The sequence below is a fragment of the Aplidium turbinatum genome, chromosome 2 (genome assembly GCF_918807975.1).
Source record: "Aplidium turbinatum chromosome 2, kaAplTurb1.1, whole genome shotgun sequence".
NCBI classification, from domain to species: domain Eukaryota; kingdom Metazoa; phylum Chordata; class Ascidiacea; order Aplousobranchia; family Polyclinidae; genus Aplidium; species Aplidium turbinatum.
The window spans coordinates 55,150,642-55,171,347 of record NC_137473.1 but is presented as its reverse complement, the minus strand read 5'-3'; the positions used below and the strand labels follow the sequence as shown (position 1 = coordinate 55,171,347).

The 20,706-nt window shown below is 38.4% G+C and overlaps 2 protein-coding genes across 2 annotated transcripts; one reads left to right on the top strand and one right to left on the bottom strand.

Moving 5' to 3' along the window:
* Positions 1–1,882: 1,882 nt before the first annotated feature.
* Positions 1,883–6,247, bottom strand: LOC145764442 (urokinase plasminogen activator surface receptor-like). The gene is made up of 5 exons (XM_082576056.1): positions 6,121–6,247; positions 5,631–5,777; positions 4,082–4,261; positions 3,261–3,407; positions 1,883–2,079 (listed from the first exon to the last, which is right to left on the bottom strand). The coding sequence occupies exons 1-5, from the start codon at positions 6,212–6,214 to the stop codon at positions 1,883–1,885; spliced, it is 765 nt and encodes a 254-aa protein (XP_082432182.1). The 5' UTR covers positions 6,215–6,247.
* Positions 6,248–15,213: 8,966 nt separating this feature from the next.
* Positions 15,214–16,482, top strand: LOC145764441 (uncharacterized). Its single transcript, XM_082576055.1, has one exon. It carries the CDS (start codon positions 15,214–15,216, stop codon positions 16,480–16,482), a length of 1,269 nt encoding a protein of 422 aa, XP_082432181.1.
* Positions 16,483–20,706: the final 4,224 nt, after the last annotated feature.

Genomic DNA, 20,706 nt, shown 5'->3' with positions numbered 1-20,706 from the left:
AAAAAAGAGCAACAGCTGTGGTGGGAATCAAACCCACGTCAATGTAATTACTAATTACTACTACCGCCCTAACCCAATGCGCCAAGCCAGCCGATGGGGAACGAATGACTAAGCTGAGCTAGAATATACGTTTTCCTTTGTTGCTCAGAGGGGATTTTTTTATGGTACCTTTTCAAAAGTTGCGCCCCGGGCCCCTCATCAGCTAAATCCGACCCTGAATACACGAACGATAAAGGTGATCCGGCGATTTAAAAAATATATATATATATAATTCACACTCTTTCACCTTCTGGGCAACAGAATCTTATTTCATGGTCTTCGCATGGAAGGTCAGGAAAACCGAGGCATTCGAATCCCGAATCCACGTCAGCAAGAATATTGATATCTGTTGGGTTGTATGGAATGCGCGTCACGGCGCTTCTTGCCTGGAATCCCGTCGGTGTTCGGCAGATGTCGCCCGGGTAGCGACTCCGCAACGATTCTATTGTTTCGTCATCACCATCTTCTGCATCGTGGTCGTTGTTGAACCATCCTGTCCAGCTGTTCCAAGGACAAGCAACTAAAACAAAACAGTCATGGAAAAGACATGAACAGAAATAAACAAACAAGTAAAACGATTGTTTCCACTTGTTGAACGGAAATAAATCAGTTTTTTTCCTGTGTGGATCCTTCTCTTGCTTCATGGGCAACCCAACAGATGTTTGTAGGTTTTACAGGTGCATTCCCTTTTTTTCATACAATTAAAATGATTAAATTTGAATAACCCATGATAAATTCAGTCTTCCTTATCAATGTAAATGAGTTGAATAACTGCAGGGATTGAAATACGTATAGACTGACGTTGCAGAACGGGAACAATCAACAACGTATAATTTAAACATGTGTCTTATCCAAGCTAATGGCTGAGATATAGATTACATAGGCGCGATTGAAGAACAAAATCTTCATATTCGAATCAACGTGAATTTGCTCTTAGGTTGTTAACGTTACATTTGGATCATTGCCGATTCCGGAAAGGACAAACGCTTTCTGTTCTGAGCCTAGCACATATTTACCAAACTCGGTCAGCAAAAAGCTATTATGGAAATTCAGTTCGTGCTGCATTTTGTCGTTCATGGCAGTGCTCGGATAAAACGTGCGCAGACGTTTTCACTTTTGTAATAAAAAAAATCAGGTTGGGGCTGAAATGTCATTATGGAGTTTGAAAATGATAGAAAATAAAGCGTTTGAGTGCAAGGACAATGGAAGAAGTATTTGGAAATCAAACAAATGAAAGTGCTTGGAATCAAGAAACTCACGTGAAACTAATCGATTCTTAAATAAAACGAGTCAGTTTAATTGGTACAGGAGCGGTTTTGAAACGTTTTTGAAAAATGGAGTTAACTTTTTGAGTGATTTGTTGTGAAAAATGTTTGCAGGGTTAGGTGGTTGATGATTTTTTGATGAAATAAAAACCAAACCGTAAATTATAGACTTTGAACAGTCTACAGGAAATGCGGGAGTACAAAAGTTGGAAACAACAAAAAAAGTAAAAATTGCCATCCATGGTGTAACACTTAGCTGACCATGAAAATAACCAATAATTTGTAAATAATGTGGACAGAAGGTGCAGCTATTTACCATTAAGACCAAGACTACACAGTTTTCGCAACGATGGGAAGCACTAAGTTATAGGACAGGGTTAAACAAAGTCGTAATTATTTTGTTTGTTGATTCCGATAAATTTAAATGTATCAGCAAACTACGTTCGGTATAATGGAGCGTACCACTATTCATGTTCACTGACCAATACACCCAGACAACAAATCAACCATATTTTTACATTGATTCCACATCAATGCAAAAAAAAGACTGATTTGCTCTCTGCAGGTAGGGCCACCTACTAACCACGACATGTACCTTCTTCAACAACTGCAGGTTCAAGTATTTCTACTTTTGGTTGGTTGCACAGATCTTCATCACAACAGCTGATGTTGCAGCTTACCACGTCAGCAGAGTCCGGAAGAAAGTCAAGGATGTGTTCACATGCGAAGTTGCGGCATATCGAGGATGGAATGCATTTTCCTATTTCTATGTTCACTAGAAAACATAATAGTCTTCCAGAAGAATGCGCCAAACTAGTAACGCAATCATGCGTGACATATGACATCACAGTCATGTGACTCAGCATATGATATTATGAGCATTCTTCTCGAGAAAATTTTTATTGAAGCTAACTTTCCTTAACACGCGGAACAAAAGTGCAATTAAACCGCGAATTGAACTGTTACAGAAGACAAGCCACTGAAAGCTCAATTAATTTTGTTGAATCAAGAATGGTTTGCTAAATTTTTTTCAATCTCCTGTTTATTAATTATATTATCGTTTGGATAGAGTTCTACTTGTTAAGTTTAGTTCACTTTAGTTTTGTTCAATATCTTCCAGGAGCATTTTATTGAGTAGGTTTTGAGGTTCGTTTTGTTGACCAACTTCAGTAAATTCTTGATGACTGAAGCAAACACATGCCTCTCAACTTTGCTTTCGTGGTTACGTCACTCACGTGACGAAGATCACGTGACTACCCACGTGCATGCAAACTAGCCTGAGTTTATAATATCTGGCGCCAAACACAAGAGGAGCAATTTTAATTAAAAGTTCTTGTTACTGATTAATTAAAGAAATTAGAAAATTGTGAAATCCACCACAGCCATTTATTCCCTGTCACACGTTATAAAGATTAGCTTTATGATGCATAATGTGATGCTGTGACGTAATTTACCGTAAAACTTGTAGATTACCAGGCCATGTTAGAGGACTTATAAAGATGACAATACTGTATAAAGGAAAAATGTAAACAAAGGTATCTGAATGAAATTTGGAAAAATGTTCACGTTAAAACTATCGCAATTACAACTTACAAGCTACTTTGGTGTGGTGCTTGGCAGTCCTTCGACCGGGTTTGACATCATGCATTGAATAAATTAATTCATTTTTCAATTGGGTGGAAAGTGCTGGTGAGTGAAGCATTTACACGGTGGTAACGTGAACAGAAGAATTTTTATAACTTTTGCTTTCTGTTGAACTTCTTTTGGTTTTGATGCCACACCGAAAAAATTGTTCGGGTTTTGAAAAGCAACAAATACAAAGGGTTATGTGTTTAAAAAATTGGTTGTTTGAAATAATCTTGTTTTGAATGTCTTTACTGTTAGCTTTAGTCAGAAAGAACGGGGCGGAACAACCAACCAGAAGATTATAATTATTTGCAAGTTTTCCAACTGTACCTTCTTCCATTCCCTGGAAAACGTTTGCAGATGCCGACAAGCATGAGTAGTCCGCGTCACACTGGGTGATGTTTCGCGCGTCTTCATTGAGGCCTTCTCCGGTCGTTTTCAGTCCAGTGTAGCAACGAATGCCGGTCGGTGGTGGACCTGATAGACATGGCCAGTGATGATGAAGTTGCTACTGTTATGATTCCATTCATAAAACATTATCGACGATACAATTGGACCAATGTTTTATTTAAAGTAAATACAATAACCGATTGTGACGTAATATTTATCTCCATGGTTTGGCATTGAAACAATGGCTAGAGGTAAAACAGGTAGGGGACTGGTAAAACAGACTATAGGTAGTTCCCCTGACAAGATGAATGTAAACAAGTGGTATTGTTTAGTTTATATTTGGAGTTGAAAACGGAAAATTGTGGTCAAATCATGACCGATAGTTACGTCATTATGGCTATGCCATTATTAGCTAACTATGAAAATAACTGTGGATTTGTAAATAATGTGGACAGAAGGTGCAGCTATTTACCATTAGGAGCAACACTACAACGATGGGAAGCACTAAATTATAGGACAGGGTTAAACAAAGTCGTAATTATTTTGTTTGTTGATTCCGATAAATTTAAATGTATCAGCAAACTACGCTCGGTAGGCTGGAGCGTACCACTGATCCACTATTCATGTTCACTGGCCAATACACCCAGACAGCAAATCAACCATTTTTACAATGATTCCACAATCGACATCAATGTAAAAAACCGACTGATTTGCTGTCTGCAGGTAGGGTCACCTAGTCAACTACTAACCACAACACATACCTTCTTCAACAACTGCAGGTTCAAGTATTTCTACTTTTGGTTGGTTGCACAGATCTTCATCACAACAGCTGATGTTGCAGCTTACCACGTCAGCAGAGTCCGGAAGAAAGTCAAGGATGTGTTCACATGCGAAGTTGCGGCATATCAAGGATGGAATGCATTTTCCTATTTCTATGTTCACTAGAAGACATAATAGAGTATGTTGAAGCTAATTTTCCTTAACACGCGGAACAAAAGTGCAATTAAACCGTCAATTGAACTGTTACAGAAGACAAGCCACTGAAAAGAAAAGAAGTTTCTAAGAATGTTCTGGATTTAAAATTTAACATCTTCAGAAGAGTTTCCGATCTCAAATATTCTCACGTTTCAATCTAATTATTAATTAACCAATCACTTAACCAAGTAATTAACTAATTAATTAACTACTTAACTTATAATTCTTGCAAAATCTTAAACACTCAAGCTCATTTGATTTTGTTCAATCAAGAATTGTTTGCTAAAATTGTTTTCAATCATTTGTTTATTAATTATATTATCGTTTGAATAGACTTCTACTTGTTAAATTTGATTCACTTTAGTTTTGAATACTGAAAAGTTTGGGTGTTCATCAGGACAATTATCGTTTCTAGCACTAGTTGCAGCGTTCATTCAACGTTCAACGTTCATCAATATTTTGCTTTTCCAGATGCATTTTATTGAGTAGGTTTTGAGGTTCGTTTTGTTGACTTGCTTGTGGGAAAACTTCAGTCAATTCTTGATGACTGAAGCAAACACATGCCTCTCAATATTGGTTTTTGGGCTTCGTCACTCACATGACGAAGATCACGTGACTATCCACGTGCATGCAAACCAGCCTGAGTTTATAATATCTGGCGCCAAACACAAGGGGTGCAATTTTAATTGAAAGTTCTTGTTACTGATTAATTAAAGAAATTAGAAAATTGTGAAATCCACCACAGCCATTTATTCACTGTCACACGTTATAAAGATTAGCTTTATGATGCATAATGTGATGCTGTGACGTAATTTAGCGTGAAACTTGTAGATTACCAGGCCATGTTAGAGGCCAAAGATGACAAAGATGACCAGGCCAAAGATGACAAAACAAAGGAAAAATGTAAACAAAGGTATCTGAATCAAATTTTGAAAAATGTTCAGGTTAAAACTATCGCAATTACAACTTACAAGCTACTTTGATGTGGTGCTTGGCAGTCCTTAGACCGGGTTTGACATCATGCATTGAATAAATTAATTTATTTTTCAATTGGGTGGAAAGTGCGGGTGGGTGAAGCATTTACACGATGGTAATATGAACAAAAGAACTTTTATAACTTTTGCTTTCTGTTGAACTTCTTTTGGTTTCGATGCCACACCAAACAAATTGTTCGGGTTTTGAAAAGCAACAAATACAAAGGGTTATGTGTTTAAAAAATTGGATCGTTTGAAATAAACTTGTTTTGAATGTCTTTACTGTTAACTTTAGTCAGAAAGAACGGAGCGGAACAACCAACCAGAAGATTATAATTGTTTGCAAGTTTTCCAACTGTACCTTCTTCCATTCCCTGGAAAACGTTTGCAGATGCCGACACGCATGAGTAGTCCGCGTCACACTGGGTGATGTTTCGCGCGTCTTCATTGAGGCCTTCTCCGGTCGTTTTCAGTCCAGTGTAGCAACGAATGCCGGTCGGTGGTGGACCTGATAGACATGGCCAGTGATGATGAAGTTGCTACTGTTATGATTCCATTCATAAAACATTATCGACGATACAATTGGACCAATGTTTTATTTAAAGTAAATACAATAACCGATTGTGACGTAATATTTATCTCCATGGTTTGGCATTGAAACAATGACTAGAGGTAAAACAGGTAGGGTACTATAAGGTAGTTTCCCCGGACAAGTTAAATGTAAACACGTGGTATTGTTTAGTTTATATTCGGAGTTGAAAACGGAAAATTGTGATCAAATTATGACCAATAGTTACGTCATGGCCATGCCTGTTTCTATGGTTACGTCATAGACTAAGATATCCACAAACCTGCCACAAACGAGTCTTCTTGGCCACTGCATGGAGAGTTGAGTGTTATGGAAAGAAAAAAAAGTAATTTTAATAAGTCAAAGCCTCGGGCCATACTTTGTGCTAATCGATAAAATCAAAGAACTTATCACCAACACAGCAAACCTGATAATTACAACCTCGAACTTAAGACCTACAAAATTGCATGTCATCCAAAAGTTAGATGCTTTGCCATATTGATACGGTATGCTACAAAATGCTTGCTGACTTTCCTGTGGTAGAAATTTATCACTTGAGTCTGTAAAAACCTTTCTCAAATTTTTTGTCCAAACATTTGCAGGTGCAAGACTGGTTATTTAGCCTCGTGAACGAAAATACCACCCTTGTTATGACGAAATAAACACTTTAGACAATGCGGCTAAAAACACAAAAACAGCGCAAAAAGTTTCGAGCTAAGAAAGTTTAAGATTCTATCAAACTTTAGAAGACACCATCAAAACTCTTGACAGTACACAGCTGCCAATTAACATATCAATTCATCCCCAAAGAGTTATATTTTGACTTGGTAATTTTTTTACTTTTAAATTGTTTTGAATGTGCTGCGGTTGTGCCAGATCGCTTCATTTAGTAACTTCTTTCAACAAAAAAGCAACAAAAACGTATTCAAAACGAAATGACAACGAGACGAAACATTTTGAGTTGAATCAAAACCACTTTAAAATACTTTCAAAATATGTTTGTGTTGAACATATCTAACCCTAATAACAAACAACGACGACGACGACGAACAAACAATGACCTACCCTGACCCAAAACAGATTACTACGAGAGTTAACATTGAAAAAAAAACGACCAAGTCAAAGGATTTTCCTTCACAACAAAACCAAATATCGTAAAATATTTAATACTCTTGAAATAGTTTGTTTTTTAAGTAGCACGTCGTCGTCGTCGTGTGAGCCTCTGGCGCCGAGGGTCTAAGAATTGTAGACCATGGGGATGCGAAACTACATCCGCTTTTAAAAATGTCAAATTGGCAAAATACCCTTCTAATGTTGGCGGAACAACGGAGTTGCGTGTCCCGTAATGTACTGTCCCTACGAGGGTCTATTCCATCCTATCCTATCAATCATTTCCAAGCAGTAGTTTTCACGATATAAACATTGTAATAAATCACTTATGTGCCATACGACCTTGAAGTCAAGTATGTCAAAATGGCTTAAATATATCTTGAGAAACATTTAACACATTCTCTAGTTTTTGTGCAGGTGGCCAACCATAAAAGTTTTAAAACAGATTTCTCAGTTTGCAAAAAAAGATCGTTTCGTTTTACCTGATCTCTTTCCATTTATTTTTTTGTTCGGAAAACTGTAGAAATAGAACTTAAATTAAATTTTGCTCACTGACTAAATTTCTCTGACTCGCTGAAACAACAAATTTGCATACGGTACACTTTTCTAAATTGTAGTAAATTTTTGTAACTATATGAGTTATGCATTAGCTTGACTATCGCTTTCAGCGGCATGATCGTTGCTTCTTCACAAATGTAGATACAGACGACCTGTCATAGCACATGACTAGGGAACTGTGTTCCATCAGCTATAGTCCATTTCGTTATTACCACAGCAAACTCGAACTCGCAGCATCAGGCTACAACAGGTCGTTTGTACCTACATTGTGAAATATGAGTTATGTATATTGCATTATACATATCACTCGTAAAATAGTCGACTTTACAGATAACTGACCGAAATTGTTTTGCTTTGAGAGGCGCTTTACTGACTAAAGCTCTGTTCTTTTGGAAGAGGTTGCTTGGTAAAATTATAGGCTTTGCCTCAAAAATTTATTGAAATATTTGTCTGTCAAACATTCTGACTGACATGACTGCAATTAAGACGTGATTTATGTTGTTGAACCACTTTGTAATCTGGCCAGATATTAATAGCTTTTGCCGAGTAAAGCCAAGAACACTCCTCAAAAGAGAAGCGTCCTGGTTTGACATCGTTATCACACGTCAGTTTATGTAAAGTAGGTGAACCACTTAATTTGTGTCACGACCATGAAGGTTATCGATCAATTTTTTTAACGCTGAACCAGAGAAAATTGTTCTGATCACTTGGTGATAACTGTAAACCGCAGATAAAATATCTTTAAAGTTTTTATGTGTTCTCTAAAAGCTTATGCAGCTTGAACTAAATGTTGTTTACAGTAAGGCGAAATTCACACCAAATATGTAAAACTGTTTTCAGCATACAAAAACGTTACACGAAAAATGGCTCTGGTTAGTTTCCTTTTACCATTCACACCAGGAATACAATTTCTAATGTGAATAGTAAAAGAAAACCAACAACACTTTTCGTATTCTGCTGATACGTACACTCAACACATAAACGATGCGTATACTCAAGACACATAGCCTACAGGCAGTGATGTACGCGCATACAAAAAATATTGACGCCGTCAGCATAAACGCAAACGTTCGAAAAACCATACGCCGTATGCGTCAACGTAACTTGTAAAAAAAGTTGGCGGCGTCAGCGCATACACTAGCCTAAACTAATTTTGTTTGCTAGGTGCCAAACATTCACACGGTATGAACCACTCGAAACAAACAAGTTTTATTTTGAATTTTCACGAAGAAACACAAGTATCTGAAAGTGTTCATCTGACATTTTGCTGTGTTTTGATTCCAATATGTCTTTGCCCATTGAAAACATTCTTTCAACTGCAGTGCTGGAAGGTATTGGCGTGTTGTAGCGAAAAATATACATTAAAAAGTATGCGTTGACGCTATGCGCTAAAAAACCGCGAAAACTTTACGGCGTAGCCTCAAGTGCGAACTATTCAAAAAAAATGTGGCCGCAAGCGTTGGCGTAAACAAAAAGTCTACGCCGCAAGTCTGCGGCGTATACGTACATCTCTGCATACAGTAGGCCTATACTCAACACATAAAACATGAAGCTTTACTCAGACAGCACATCAGTCGTTTTTTACGTTGATTTGCTGTCTGGGTATAGTCCTGGGATGTATTTGAAGTTTAGTAAGTTTTTATTTTTCGTTAAATGCTTAAAGCTTTGGGTTAGGGTTAGGGTTAGGTTTCGTAAATGCTTAAAGCTTTGGTAGAGAGTATTAGGGTTAGGGTTATGGTTAGGGTTAGGTTTCGTAAATGCTTAAAACTTTGGTAGAGAGTATGCTTTGTTGAACCATAGAGAAATAAAATGCTTAGTAATATATTTTTAAACCAGTAAGTTTTATAGGCCTACGTAAATTTCCTTTCCTGATGCATAGTACCACAACTACAGTAGGTTAGTTTTAAACAAGCAAGCTTTGGGTGACCAATGCTAAAAATACCAAAAGACATTTCAAAATTGTTTCTAAAATTTTTAAAAATGTCTGGCAGCACTTTACCTTCCGCTTGTTCCGTGGAAAAGACTAGAACATCACACGCCCAGGGCGAAAGGGAAAATTGAATTGAGTCCTGTCTTTGTCATGAATTACCAAGGGGGGTGGGGGACTTATATACCAGTCCCAGGTATAACCTGTCCCCCCCTACCCCCCATGGTAACTCATGATAAAGACAGGACTCAATTCAATTTTCCCTTTCGCCCTGGGCGTGTGATGTTCTAGTCGTTACCTTGTTCCATAAGGTAGCCTAGTTGGCCATCCCGTAGCCTAATTCCATGAATTGCTGGTTCCATGTGATTCCATTTCAGTTGGTTTTGTTTTTTAAGTTTCAGACTTTACAACAATTACCACCATTGAAATAAACTGAATGGTTGTCGAGTTATAGCTTCGGGATATTTGCATCGATATACGTTACAATTTACACATTGATACACCTTATTGCATGTGTGCTTCTTTCTGTTTTTGTTTTATTTTTTTCTATTTGGTTTTTTAGTTTTGTAGCCGTGCTAACTACTGATATACATAGGTGGGCAAAGTTACTTTCAAAAGTAACTGAGTTACAGTTACAGTTACTTGGCCAAAATAGTAACTGAGTTACCGTTACAGTTACCGATTTTAAAAAGTAACTAGTTACCGTTACTAGTTACAGTTACTAGTTACTTTCAGTTACTCACAAATCTGACCATAAAATTCTGCACCTGGCCAGCTCTGCATGCAAGACCAATTTAACCGCAATGTTTGATATATAGTGTTAGAGCCATCCATGCTAACATAACAGCACAAGTACAAAACCAACAAGGTTTTATTTAAAAAAAATACTCAGTGGCTTATATGTTTATTTCCTTTGAGAAATACGAGCATTTCAAAGTGCTCGTCACTCAGGCCTGCCCTTTTGGGCTTTAAAATGTCCTTGCCCAATCGTCGTTATCGTGTGAGCCTCTGGAGCCGAGGGTCTATCCTTTTACCACCCCAGATTCACGATGTTTCCGGACTACACTGGAAGGCTACTAGAGAGCAGTCAGTCTTTGATTTCATCATCCATGACACGCAGACCTTCCACTCCGTTAGGTGGCTTGAAGATGTTACGGTCATTGATGATGTCCGCCCCGATAGTTCAATTGGTTAACGCGTCACTTCTGGAACGAAGAAGCTTTAAGATCAAGTGGCACTGGTTCGACTCTCAGGGCATGCGCTTGAGCAACGCACGTTAAGGACTGCTCTCCATTTAGCGGCATCTAATAGATGGAATAATTTCCCGACAACAAGACTTCAACAATAGAGTCTTTGCTGCAATTGAGCAACGCACGTTAAGGACTGCTCTCCATTTAGCGGCATCTAATAGATGGAATAATTTCCCGACAACAAGACTTCAACAATAGAGTCTTTGCTGCAATTGAGCAACGCACGTTAAGGACTGCTCTCCATTTAGCGGCATCTAATAGATGGAATAATTCCCCGACAACAAGACTTCAACAATCGGAAACTTCACTCTGTCAATCTCGGTGACCGGGCCTGCGTCAGCGATTTAAAGCCTTTAGTCTACAAGTATGCGAAACTGCCAGGATCAAGTTCTGCAAGAAGCTTTCTCAGTCCGACGGGCGAGGATAAAGATTTAATCAATCAATCAATGATGTGGTTTGCGGTCTGTTCCTCGACACCACATTCACAGGAGGAGGAAGAGGCCATTTTCCATTGGTGCATGGTTGAGCGGAAAAGCCCGACGCCCGTACAGAGACGGTTGAGGCGCACCCATGCCTGTCTTGGTAGTGTCAGGTCGATGGAGCGTGTGTAGGCGTCGGGGATGAACGAATAAAGTCTGGTGATGAACAAGTGCTGCAGTGAAAACAATATTTCTACTGCAGCACTTGACGGAATGGGAGTGTTATGTTTTTAAAACAGTTTTTTCATCGGTCCAATTGTGAATCTGGATCCGCTTAACTTGTCCTCAGGGTCCGCTTCCAAATACTTTTGTAACAGATTCAACGCGCATTGCTTTCTTTTCTTGGTTTTTGCGTAAAGTGGTGCAAAAACTCTTCCGTGGCTCTACCTACCACCATCCACTTCAGTGTCGCTGCTACTCCCCTCTTCAGCAGAGCAGTTTGCTTCTTCCATTGCAATAATTTTCAACTTCTTGAAGGTAACTAACTAACTGACTATAAGCATCAACAGTTGCTTTTAATCGCTGCGTGTTTCTTGATGCTTATAGTCACTAGTCAGTCAGTTAGTTAGTTACCTTCAATAAGTTGAAATTTACTGCATTTTTATAAATATTTTCAGGTTCCTGATGAGGGCTTAAGTTAAACCGAAAACGTTTGACTGTTAAACTCATTTGTAAATATGTAAAATATATTATTATAATGCTCAACCCTGTTGTATTGTTGTGTCTTGCCTGTCTTTGGTACATATTGATTAATCGCCAAAAACAATTAATTTAGCTAAATCAGTTATCAAAAATCGCCAAAAAAGAGCCAAATCATAAATATGAAGCTAAACGTCTTAAAAAATCGCCAGATTTCTGGACTTTGGCGATAAATTCTCCAATATGGCAATTCTTCTCCACCAGACCACAAAACAAAAGTAGGACCGCGCATGCGCAGTGCTGCGCCGATATATCTGCGAGAAAAATGCATTATTTCGCAAAACGCAGCAAACACGCACTAAGCAAGACACAAACACGTGCAGAGAAATAAACGGCAATTAAAAACTTAAATTTCAATACAAAAGTAACTTGTAACTGTAACTGTTGAAAAAGTGCTAAAATAGGAACTAGTTACCGCGTTTCGTTACTTTTGGAAAATAGTAACGAAGTTACCGTTACAGTTACTCAAAAAGTAACTAGTTACAGTAACTAGTTACTTTTGTAACTAGTTACTGCCCACCTCTGCTGATATATAGCCTACTACATGATTTTCTATTCAGGCATGTTTTAAACCTTTCAAGGTTTTGCCACCTTTTCCGTTCTTTAACGTGCTGGACTGCTGGTAGGTCTATGTCGATTTTTGTAGTTAGTATCTTTTTCGTCCCGGACGTGTTAATGAGGAAAAATAAAATGATTGAAAAATGATTGATTGATTGAATTTACCGTGTGCATTAAAGCAAATAGTTTAACAAATTAAAATTCGCTGTTCCAAACAGAATTAAATAGTCATTAGGCCTAGCTATCACAGTATCTCCGTTTTTCTGATATCCAAAGGAAGACATCCTTTCAATAATTTTGCACAAAATGACATCGCAAAACAAAAGATAAACATTCTCCCTGATAATTTTGTAAAATGTGGGCTACAGAGGTTGATGTCAACACTCGGCTGTGCACCAGCTATTTGAAGCTTTTGCTCAACCTAGCGGCAAAAAGATATAGCGTTTTCAAATCTTATGATGTCGCAAAAGGTTCATTAAAATTGCTTTTGCAGCATTGACTGGGAAGCATATGGCTTCAAATCTAAAGAGTTTTCCTTGTCAGCGACCATGTCAGCTTTGCATGATTCGTGCGCTTGCAACCTTCTATCTGTATGCAAACTTTCATTAGCAACTGCATTATTGAAATCTTTCGGTTGCAACAAAAATATTCGCAAATCTAAGTTAAATTTTTAACCAAAATTTACAACTCAAATTTCTATAAAAATCTAGTTTTAGTTTGATGAATTTGGTTGAATGCAAAGTGTACGACTTCAGCAAAAGTATTATTGGGCCTAGAAATCAACAAAAACGTCCAAAACAAGACAAACTCTCAACCAACTCTTCGCTTCATGGAACGACAACTTCTGACAGAGTGTTTGCAGTGTCGAAATCCGGCTTGCCCCAAGTGTTTTCAAAACTTGCTACTGGGCTAAACGTAACTTACCTTGTTAACAGTTTCATGCTTTTGAGCGGTGTCGAACCGATGCCCTTTCGAGTGCCGTACTGGGGCTCTATTTTTCTACTACTAGCTACTGTTTCGGTAGCCCATGGCCTGGCATTTATTAAAGATGTTTTTGTAGGTTGAATCAAACCTGATTAATGATTAATTAATTGTCCCTTTTGCCATCACGGATAAGTCCTTGCGTCCCCAAATCTTTTCGTTATTCTAGTTGTGAAGCGATTAGATGCATCATTATGACGTCAGTTCTTACTTGCTTATCATTTCCTGCGTTTGAAATTGGTGGAAGTTGTTTTGGTTTTCTTATTTTTAATTGTTGACGTAATAAGTGCAAGCCCTGCAAAACAATGACGTTTGTGAGGTAGCCTACAAAACTATAAGTTTAGAAATCAGCTTCTAATAATAATTAGTCTTTCACATAGATTTGACGGTTCATCTTCTATCAGGCCCACGTACCACAAAAGTTTTGAAGTTTCATTGTAGACGAAACAAACCAGTACAATATGGGAAGAGAAGTTTATCTGCAAGCTTCACCACCAATCATAAACAGCAGTCTTCTAGATAACCACAGACAACCTCTAGTCTAGTGATTATTATCTATCCCAGACAGGAAAATCCGTCATTTTTATATTGATTTAACCAGTGGCGTAGCCAAGGGGGGGGGGGGGGGTTACAACCCCCCCCCCCTTTGGCACGCATGTGACGTCACGATATTGAGAATGATGCTTTCAGTCTAAAAAAATTGCCTAATTTTAAACAAAATTGCATTAAAAGAGCGAGTTTTGCCAATACCAAACATTCAAACCAATCAGCCAGGAATTAGCAACAAGAAAACACAGAGACTTAGCTTTTTTTTCCGAAAAATGCCGAAGAAAACATGATCTTATCCCTTTGCTATGCTACCGGATAGCACCATTTTACAGGAATATTCGTACCCACATTTTTGTTGAAAATGCTCTCAGAATGCACCAAATTCAAAGTAATTTTTCAAAATTTTCTGGGGGAGGCCCCCCAGACCCCCCGCCGTTGGGTGGGCGAACCCCCCCCCTTTCAAAATTCCTGGCTACGCTACTGGATTTAACGTCTGCAGACGTTGAATCCATGTAAAAATGACGGATTTTGCCATCTGGTATAGAGATCTTAGATAGGAAAAAGAGCATAAATAGTTCAAATGAGCTACAAAGTATCTTTGATGCCTTCTGTGTTTTTGGCACATAAGAGAGCGTCAATTTTGTATCTTTTGTTTTTCTAGCAAGTGGTGCTCCCTGGACCCCTTATTTGTATAATCCCTTCTGTGTCGAGATATACACCGACATTGTATGATCCAGTGTTGCGGAGATCGTGATAGCCTGAGGCAACTTGTGGTTGTTTCAACGGGGCTGTGAAGTTTCGATTTGTTTAGTTGTTCGAATACCAGTCTTGTGTTTTTAATCAACAGAAGCTCGACCATAACGATATCAAACATAATGACGCAACAAGCGCAACAGTAACCGTTATGAAGTCATACAACCGTTCAGTAAACACGGGCGAAAATAACACAAAACTTGTTTTCCCCCTTGATAGGTTTCGCTTTGCAAAACAAGATTTAATTGCAAAGATTGTTGGACCATAGATCTTATATTGAACCGAATGCTCTGAACTTTATTAACTCTTGCTGCTTAAAGCCCCTCCAGTGGCCCATAAGCAAACCTGATACGTCACATTAGTAAAAAGGGTCTTTGCGAGCAAAATTAATTCCGTAGCAAAAGGATTAAAACGCATACAAAGCAGGGACGTTGACACGGGGTGCAATCGCCCCCCCACCAAAATATATATTTTTAATATCAGGACCTGATCAGGACCTGATTATTTCTGACATGGCCCTGTTACCTGCTGAATCATTTACCTACATCAGTGATGCTCATGGGACATGTAGCTGGATTGACCATTGTGTCACTTCCACCGCTCTACACCAATCCATCTGTAAGGTAGAAGTTCTCAATGACTATATTATATCTGACCATCGACCCTTGTCGGTTAATTTCAACTGTAAGTCGCTTCCAAAATTGGATTTCATTGATCCCAAATATACCAATTCAAATACTTTCTCTTGGAAAGCAGCATCTCAGCTGCAATTAGAACGCTATGCTCAAGAAACCAAACACAGGTTAGCTCATATTTCTTTGCAAGCTGATTCTGTCATATGTCAAAACTCTCTCTGCTGTGATAAATCTCATTTAAAGGAGATTGACAAGTTTTATGACAGTATCGTAGAGGTCCTCCTAGATGCCTCAAGAAAAGTTATTTTAGTTAAAAACAAGAAAATATCTACTTATTCAACTCCTGGTTGGAACAATACTGTCAAGTCCCTCCACAAGCAAGCCAGAGCTAAGTACCTGGACTGGGTTGAAGGTGGCAAACCTAAAACTGGCAGCATACACAAGGCCATGTCTGCTACTCGTAAAATATTCAAATCTTCTCTACGAAAGTGCAAAAGTAACAGAGATCAGCATGAAGCAGATGCCATTGCCAAAGCATTTCATGCAGACTCCTCGTTTAAAACATTTTGGGATAAAATTAAACAGTCTGGATCACAAAGATGTTCATTACCTACCTCTGTCGGAAGTGCTGTTGGAAGTAAAAACATTTCGAACATGTGGATGTGTCACTTTAATCAATTGCTAAACTCGACTGGTAAAAAAGTTGTCAATGAAGAATTTGTTTCATCTCACTTAAATGATATACATGGCTATCACAATACTAATCAATTTCTGACCTCTGCTGACACAGTTTCTTCTTTGCTTCATAAATTGCCATTAAATTGCTCTGTTGGTTGTGATAAAATATCTTCTGAGCACATTGCTTATGCAGATTTCAGTATCAGTGTATACCTTTCATCATTTTTTAATATGTGCCTTGTTCATGGGTATGTGCCAAATGCTTGTCTTAAAACTGAATTAGTTTCCATTGTTAAAAACAAATCTGGTGACGTTAGAGACATCGCAAACTACAGACCTATTGCTCTTGCTACTGTCATTTCTAAACTATTTGAACATGTTGTACTTTTTTTTATTAATGACTATCTCACAACAAACGATAATCAATTTGGCTTTAAACCTAAGCATAGCACAGATACTGAAAATTGAATGAGGCTGTTCACCAGGCATTAAATTAAATGATATGAGATGTTCTACTGGTGCAAATTAAGCTAAACTATCACAAGATGTATACAGTGACAATTTTGTACTTAAGCAAGCTGTGTCTTACTACAGAAAACGTGGAAGTCCTGTTTTATCTGTATTCTTAGATGCTTCGAAAGCATTTGATAGGGTAAACCACAACCTCCTATTCAAGAAACTAATTCAACGAGGAGTGCCGATGTGCCTTGTTCGTCTAATAGTTTATTGGTATACCCATCATCGGATGTACATACGCTGGGGTTGTCATTACTCACAGTCTTTTTCTATCAGCAATGGGGTCAAACAGGGTGGTGTTCTCAGTCCTTACTTATTTGCCGTGTATATGGATGATCTATCGACTGTGTTAAGCAAAACCAAGGCAGGCTGTTACATAGGTAATACACTTGTTAATCATCTCATGTTTGCTGATGATATTTGTTGTATTTCTTCAAGTGTTCATGGTCTGCAGAGTATCTTGAATGTGTGTGAAGATTATGCGCTTTCTAACGATGTCATTTTTAACTGCTAAAAGTCACTTGCTATGTACTTCCAAACCAAACACTTAAAGTTAAATTTGAATCCAATTGTACGGCTCAATGGAAGTGAGATCAAATTCGTAGACAGTGTCAAATATTTGGGTGTTTTTCTTGACACGGCAATGTGTGACGACAAGGATATAAATCGACAAGTGCGATCAATCTACTGTTCTGCCAACAAATTAAAATCAAAATTTTACAAGTGCTCCAGTGATATTAAAAATGTTCTATTCTGTTCTTATTGTACGCCAATGTATGCATGTCATCTGTGGGAAAATTATCATCAACGTGACATTAATCGTCCGCGTGTTGCCTTCAATAATGCGTTTAGAATTATACACAATTTGCCTAAACACTATAGCGTACGTGAACATCAAGTCTTGTGCAACATCATAACATTTGATGCATTACTTCGTAAATATGATTTTTCTTTTGTTGGAAGATGCGAAGTATCGTCTAACTCTATTGTTGCCTCCCTGATGAGGTCTGATTGCCATCGTATATAAAATTACCGTCTTCATTATAATAATTCTATGTATGCTATTATCTAGTTTTGATGGCTGCCATGTCATCTGATTGTTTTTATCGTTCTCAATACTTTCAATTCTTCTAACTTGTAACGCTACCGTACCATTGTCTGTAAACTTGTAACAGTAGATAGGCCTAGCCTGTTTATTGAGATTTTGTGCATTTGCAGTTTGTGTATTATTTTGTTATTTTTTGATGTTATTTCGTTGTTGTTGTTCGTTAGTTGTGCATTTGCAGTTTGTGTATTATTTTGTTGTTTTGTGTTGGATATGGACAGCTTTGTCTGATGCAAATAAATTATTATTATTAATAAAAACGTTTTAATGACATTGTATTACACTTATGAATAACGTTTCATAATTTTTTGGATGCATTTAGTTGCTATATTTTTAAACAAACTTTTTGTTTTCAACATATAAATATTAGTCCTTTCCCAACAGTTGTTTTTCCCCCTGACATTTTCTTTCTAGTTACGTCACTGCTGCAAAGTCTTTGAAGAAGAACCTAAAAGCTTTGTTTCTACCAACGATAGGTAGGCTACTGCAATCGCTTGCGTCATAATTATCAAAAACTTAGTGACAGCTTATAAACAACTTGGACATGACTGACCAGTGTCTTCGAGGAAAATTTGCTGCAGACACATAATAAACAAGCAAGCTGGCAGGTGGATGATCTACCCTAGCGGCACGTCTTTTACGTGACAGTTTATATCAGAAAATAATCGAGATGATGAACAAACGAACTGTTTAACAAACAAGTTCTCAGAAGACCACAATCCCAGCCGCGGCTTCTCGCCGTCGAAAAGCGAACAACACTTTTGTCCGTCATGCCGTGGCTTCAACAGCACGCGATGATGTCATTTGGAAAGCCGACGAAGCAAATGCGGTTTCTTCAATCGGTTTTGCCATCATGACATCTTCGAACGTTGCTAATCCGAACATACTCTGACATCACAATTGAAGCGTTTTAAAACCATCAAGCTGACGATGACAGCATAGCAACATGTACAAGCAATAAGATCCGAATCGAGCCATGCTTTATTAATTAAAATTAATATTTTTTTCAGAAAAACATGTTTTTTTTACTTTCCGAATCGCTCAAGCAGATGAAGCGGCAATGTCTCGTGATGTTAAGCCATTGAAAAGATGGACAGTTTTACTGGCTGCTGGTCACTGCGTTGTCAATTAAATTGAGCAGCAATTTTGTGCGCTTTTCAAATTTATATCTAGTAAATTGGGATGGCGCAGCGGGTAGGATACCAATCCATCTAGGATACTTGTTTCAACTATCATGTTTGGTAGCCGTGCCTAACTTTATTTATCGATGCATACACTATAAAATTAGATCTTGTACATGCACATCTTAAACCATTGCGGTTTTGCCACCTTTTTCGTTTTTTAGTTTTGTGACTTTCGTTTATTTCCACGGTATCGTTTGTTTTGCGTTCCAACAAAGAAAAATGAATTGAATTGATATACTGTAGGCCTACTTCTTCGTGTGAACCTTCTTCGCCACTCCAAGAGTCGAGGGGCTCTGTCTTTCACTAATCACTACCCTTGGGCAGTGGTGGTGACTCGGTCTAGATGTTTGAGTGGGTGTCGAGCGGCCACTGAATTGATTCGTCATCCAGTTCACGCACACCATTTGGCGCATGGTAGATGGCGCAGTTACAGATAGTGTGGTCTACGGTTTGTTCCTCCTTGCTACAATCACAGATCGCGGATGGAGCCATCCCTTATTTGTGCATGTTGGATCGGAATAGTCCGACGCCAGTACGCAGGTAGTTGAACCGCACCCAAGCCTTCCTTGGCAAATGCATTCCGATTGCGAGGGGGTCGGAGATGAAACTTTGGAGTCTTGAAGAGTTCTTCTTCCACTCCTAGCTCCATTGGTGGTCCGCCCAGGTAGCCGCACTGATGGATTGGTCTTCAGTGGTTTTCATCAGGAGTTGTGCGGCACGTATAAAAGGGTGTCTCGATTTCAGTCACCTGGGTTGCTCGATCACAGACTTGTAGAGACTTGAGTGGAACAAGTGGTTGGGGTTCGTTACGCGGCGAGACAGGATGGCTTCTTCGCGACGAAGCTCAGCTGGTTGGATGCCTGCAAAGACAGGGAGATTGTCCGATGTTGTAGGTCGCAGGCATCCAGACACGATACCCCAGGCGTCCTTTATGGCAGTGCCAGTGTCAATTTGATGTACAGTATATACTGTACTAATAGTCGGCTAGTATGAAATCCTTGACGTACAGGGGTGCGTTAGCAATGACTAGCAAATTTATTACTCAGTTTGCAATAAAGGCAAAAATAAAAATATGTTACAAGTTTAAGATACAAGGTAAAGATACATAATGCAACGTTGTACAACCGTAAGAGTCTTTTCAGTAACTCAAATGCAAAGGTGGAGCGAAATAAAATAAGTTAAAAACAATTGGACATCAATGGATGAATATTCCCGTGACAAGCGAACAGGTTGTTCAATGTTCATCGATGTTGAGCTATCTTGCGATTTGCTTCAGCTCCATGCGGGCGGCCATTATGACGTAACGTGGGCGCTTGAGCACAGCCAAGATGGCGCGAACAGAACAATCGAGAATATGCAAATCATTTCTTGGTAAAACAGCAATCTCTTCACAAAGCAGAAATCAATTTTTTTTAAATTAGTGGAAAATTTTAGCTCATCTATTCTTGCTCTTATCCCAAGATCATTGCAAACAAACTACAGCCGACAATTGTTTATAGGCAGAAAAAAGGACGAAAGATTGGACAACAAACGCTATGGATGATATTCTTACGAAACAACAACGTAACTTACAACTTAGGCTAACGATTTTGTGTTGCACCAAGAGCTTAGAATTTAACAATTTTAATTTAACATTTAAATTAGAATTATATTGACCTTTGTTTAAGCAGGCGGCAATTATGCCTTGAGACTAAGCATGAAGAAAGAAGTATAAGTGATCAGTTGATTACATTCTTTATGGTATTAACTAAATCGTGTTCAGAGGTTTGTACTGCACGCTGCATCTTTGTTATTTCCGCGAAGATTTCATATTCCGCCATTGCCAGAAAGGTTTAATGCTGCGATTGCATAAATAAAAATAAGCAACTCAGTATCAAAAAGCTGCTG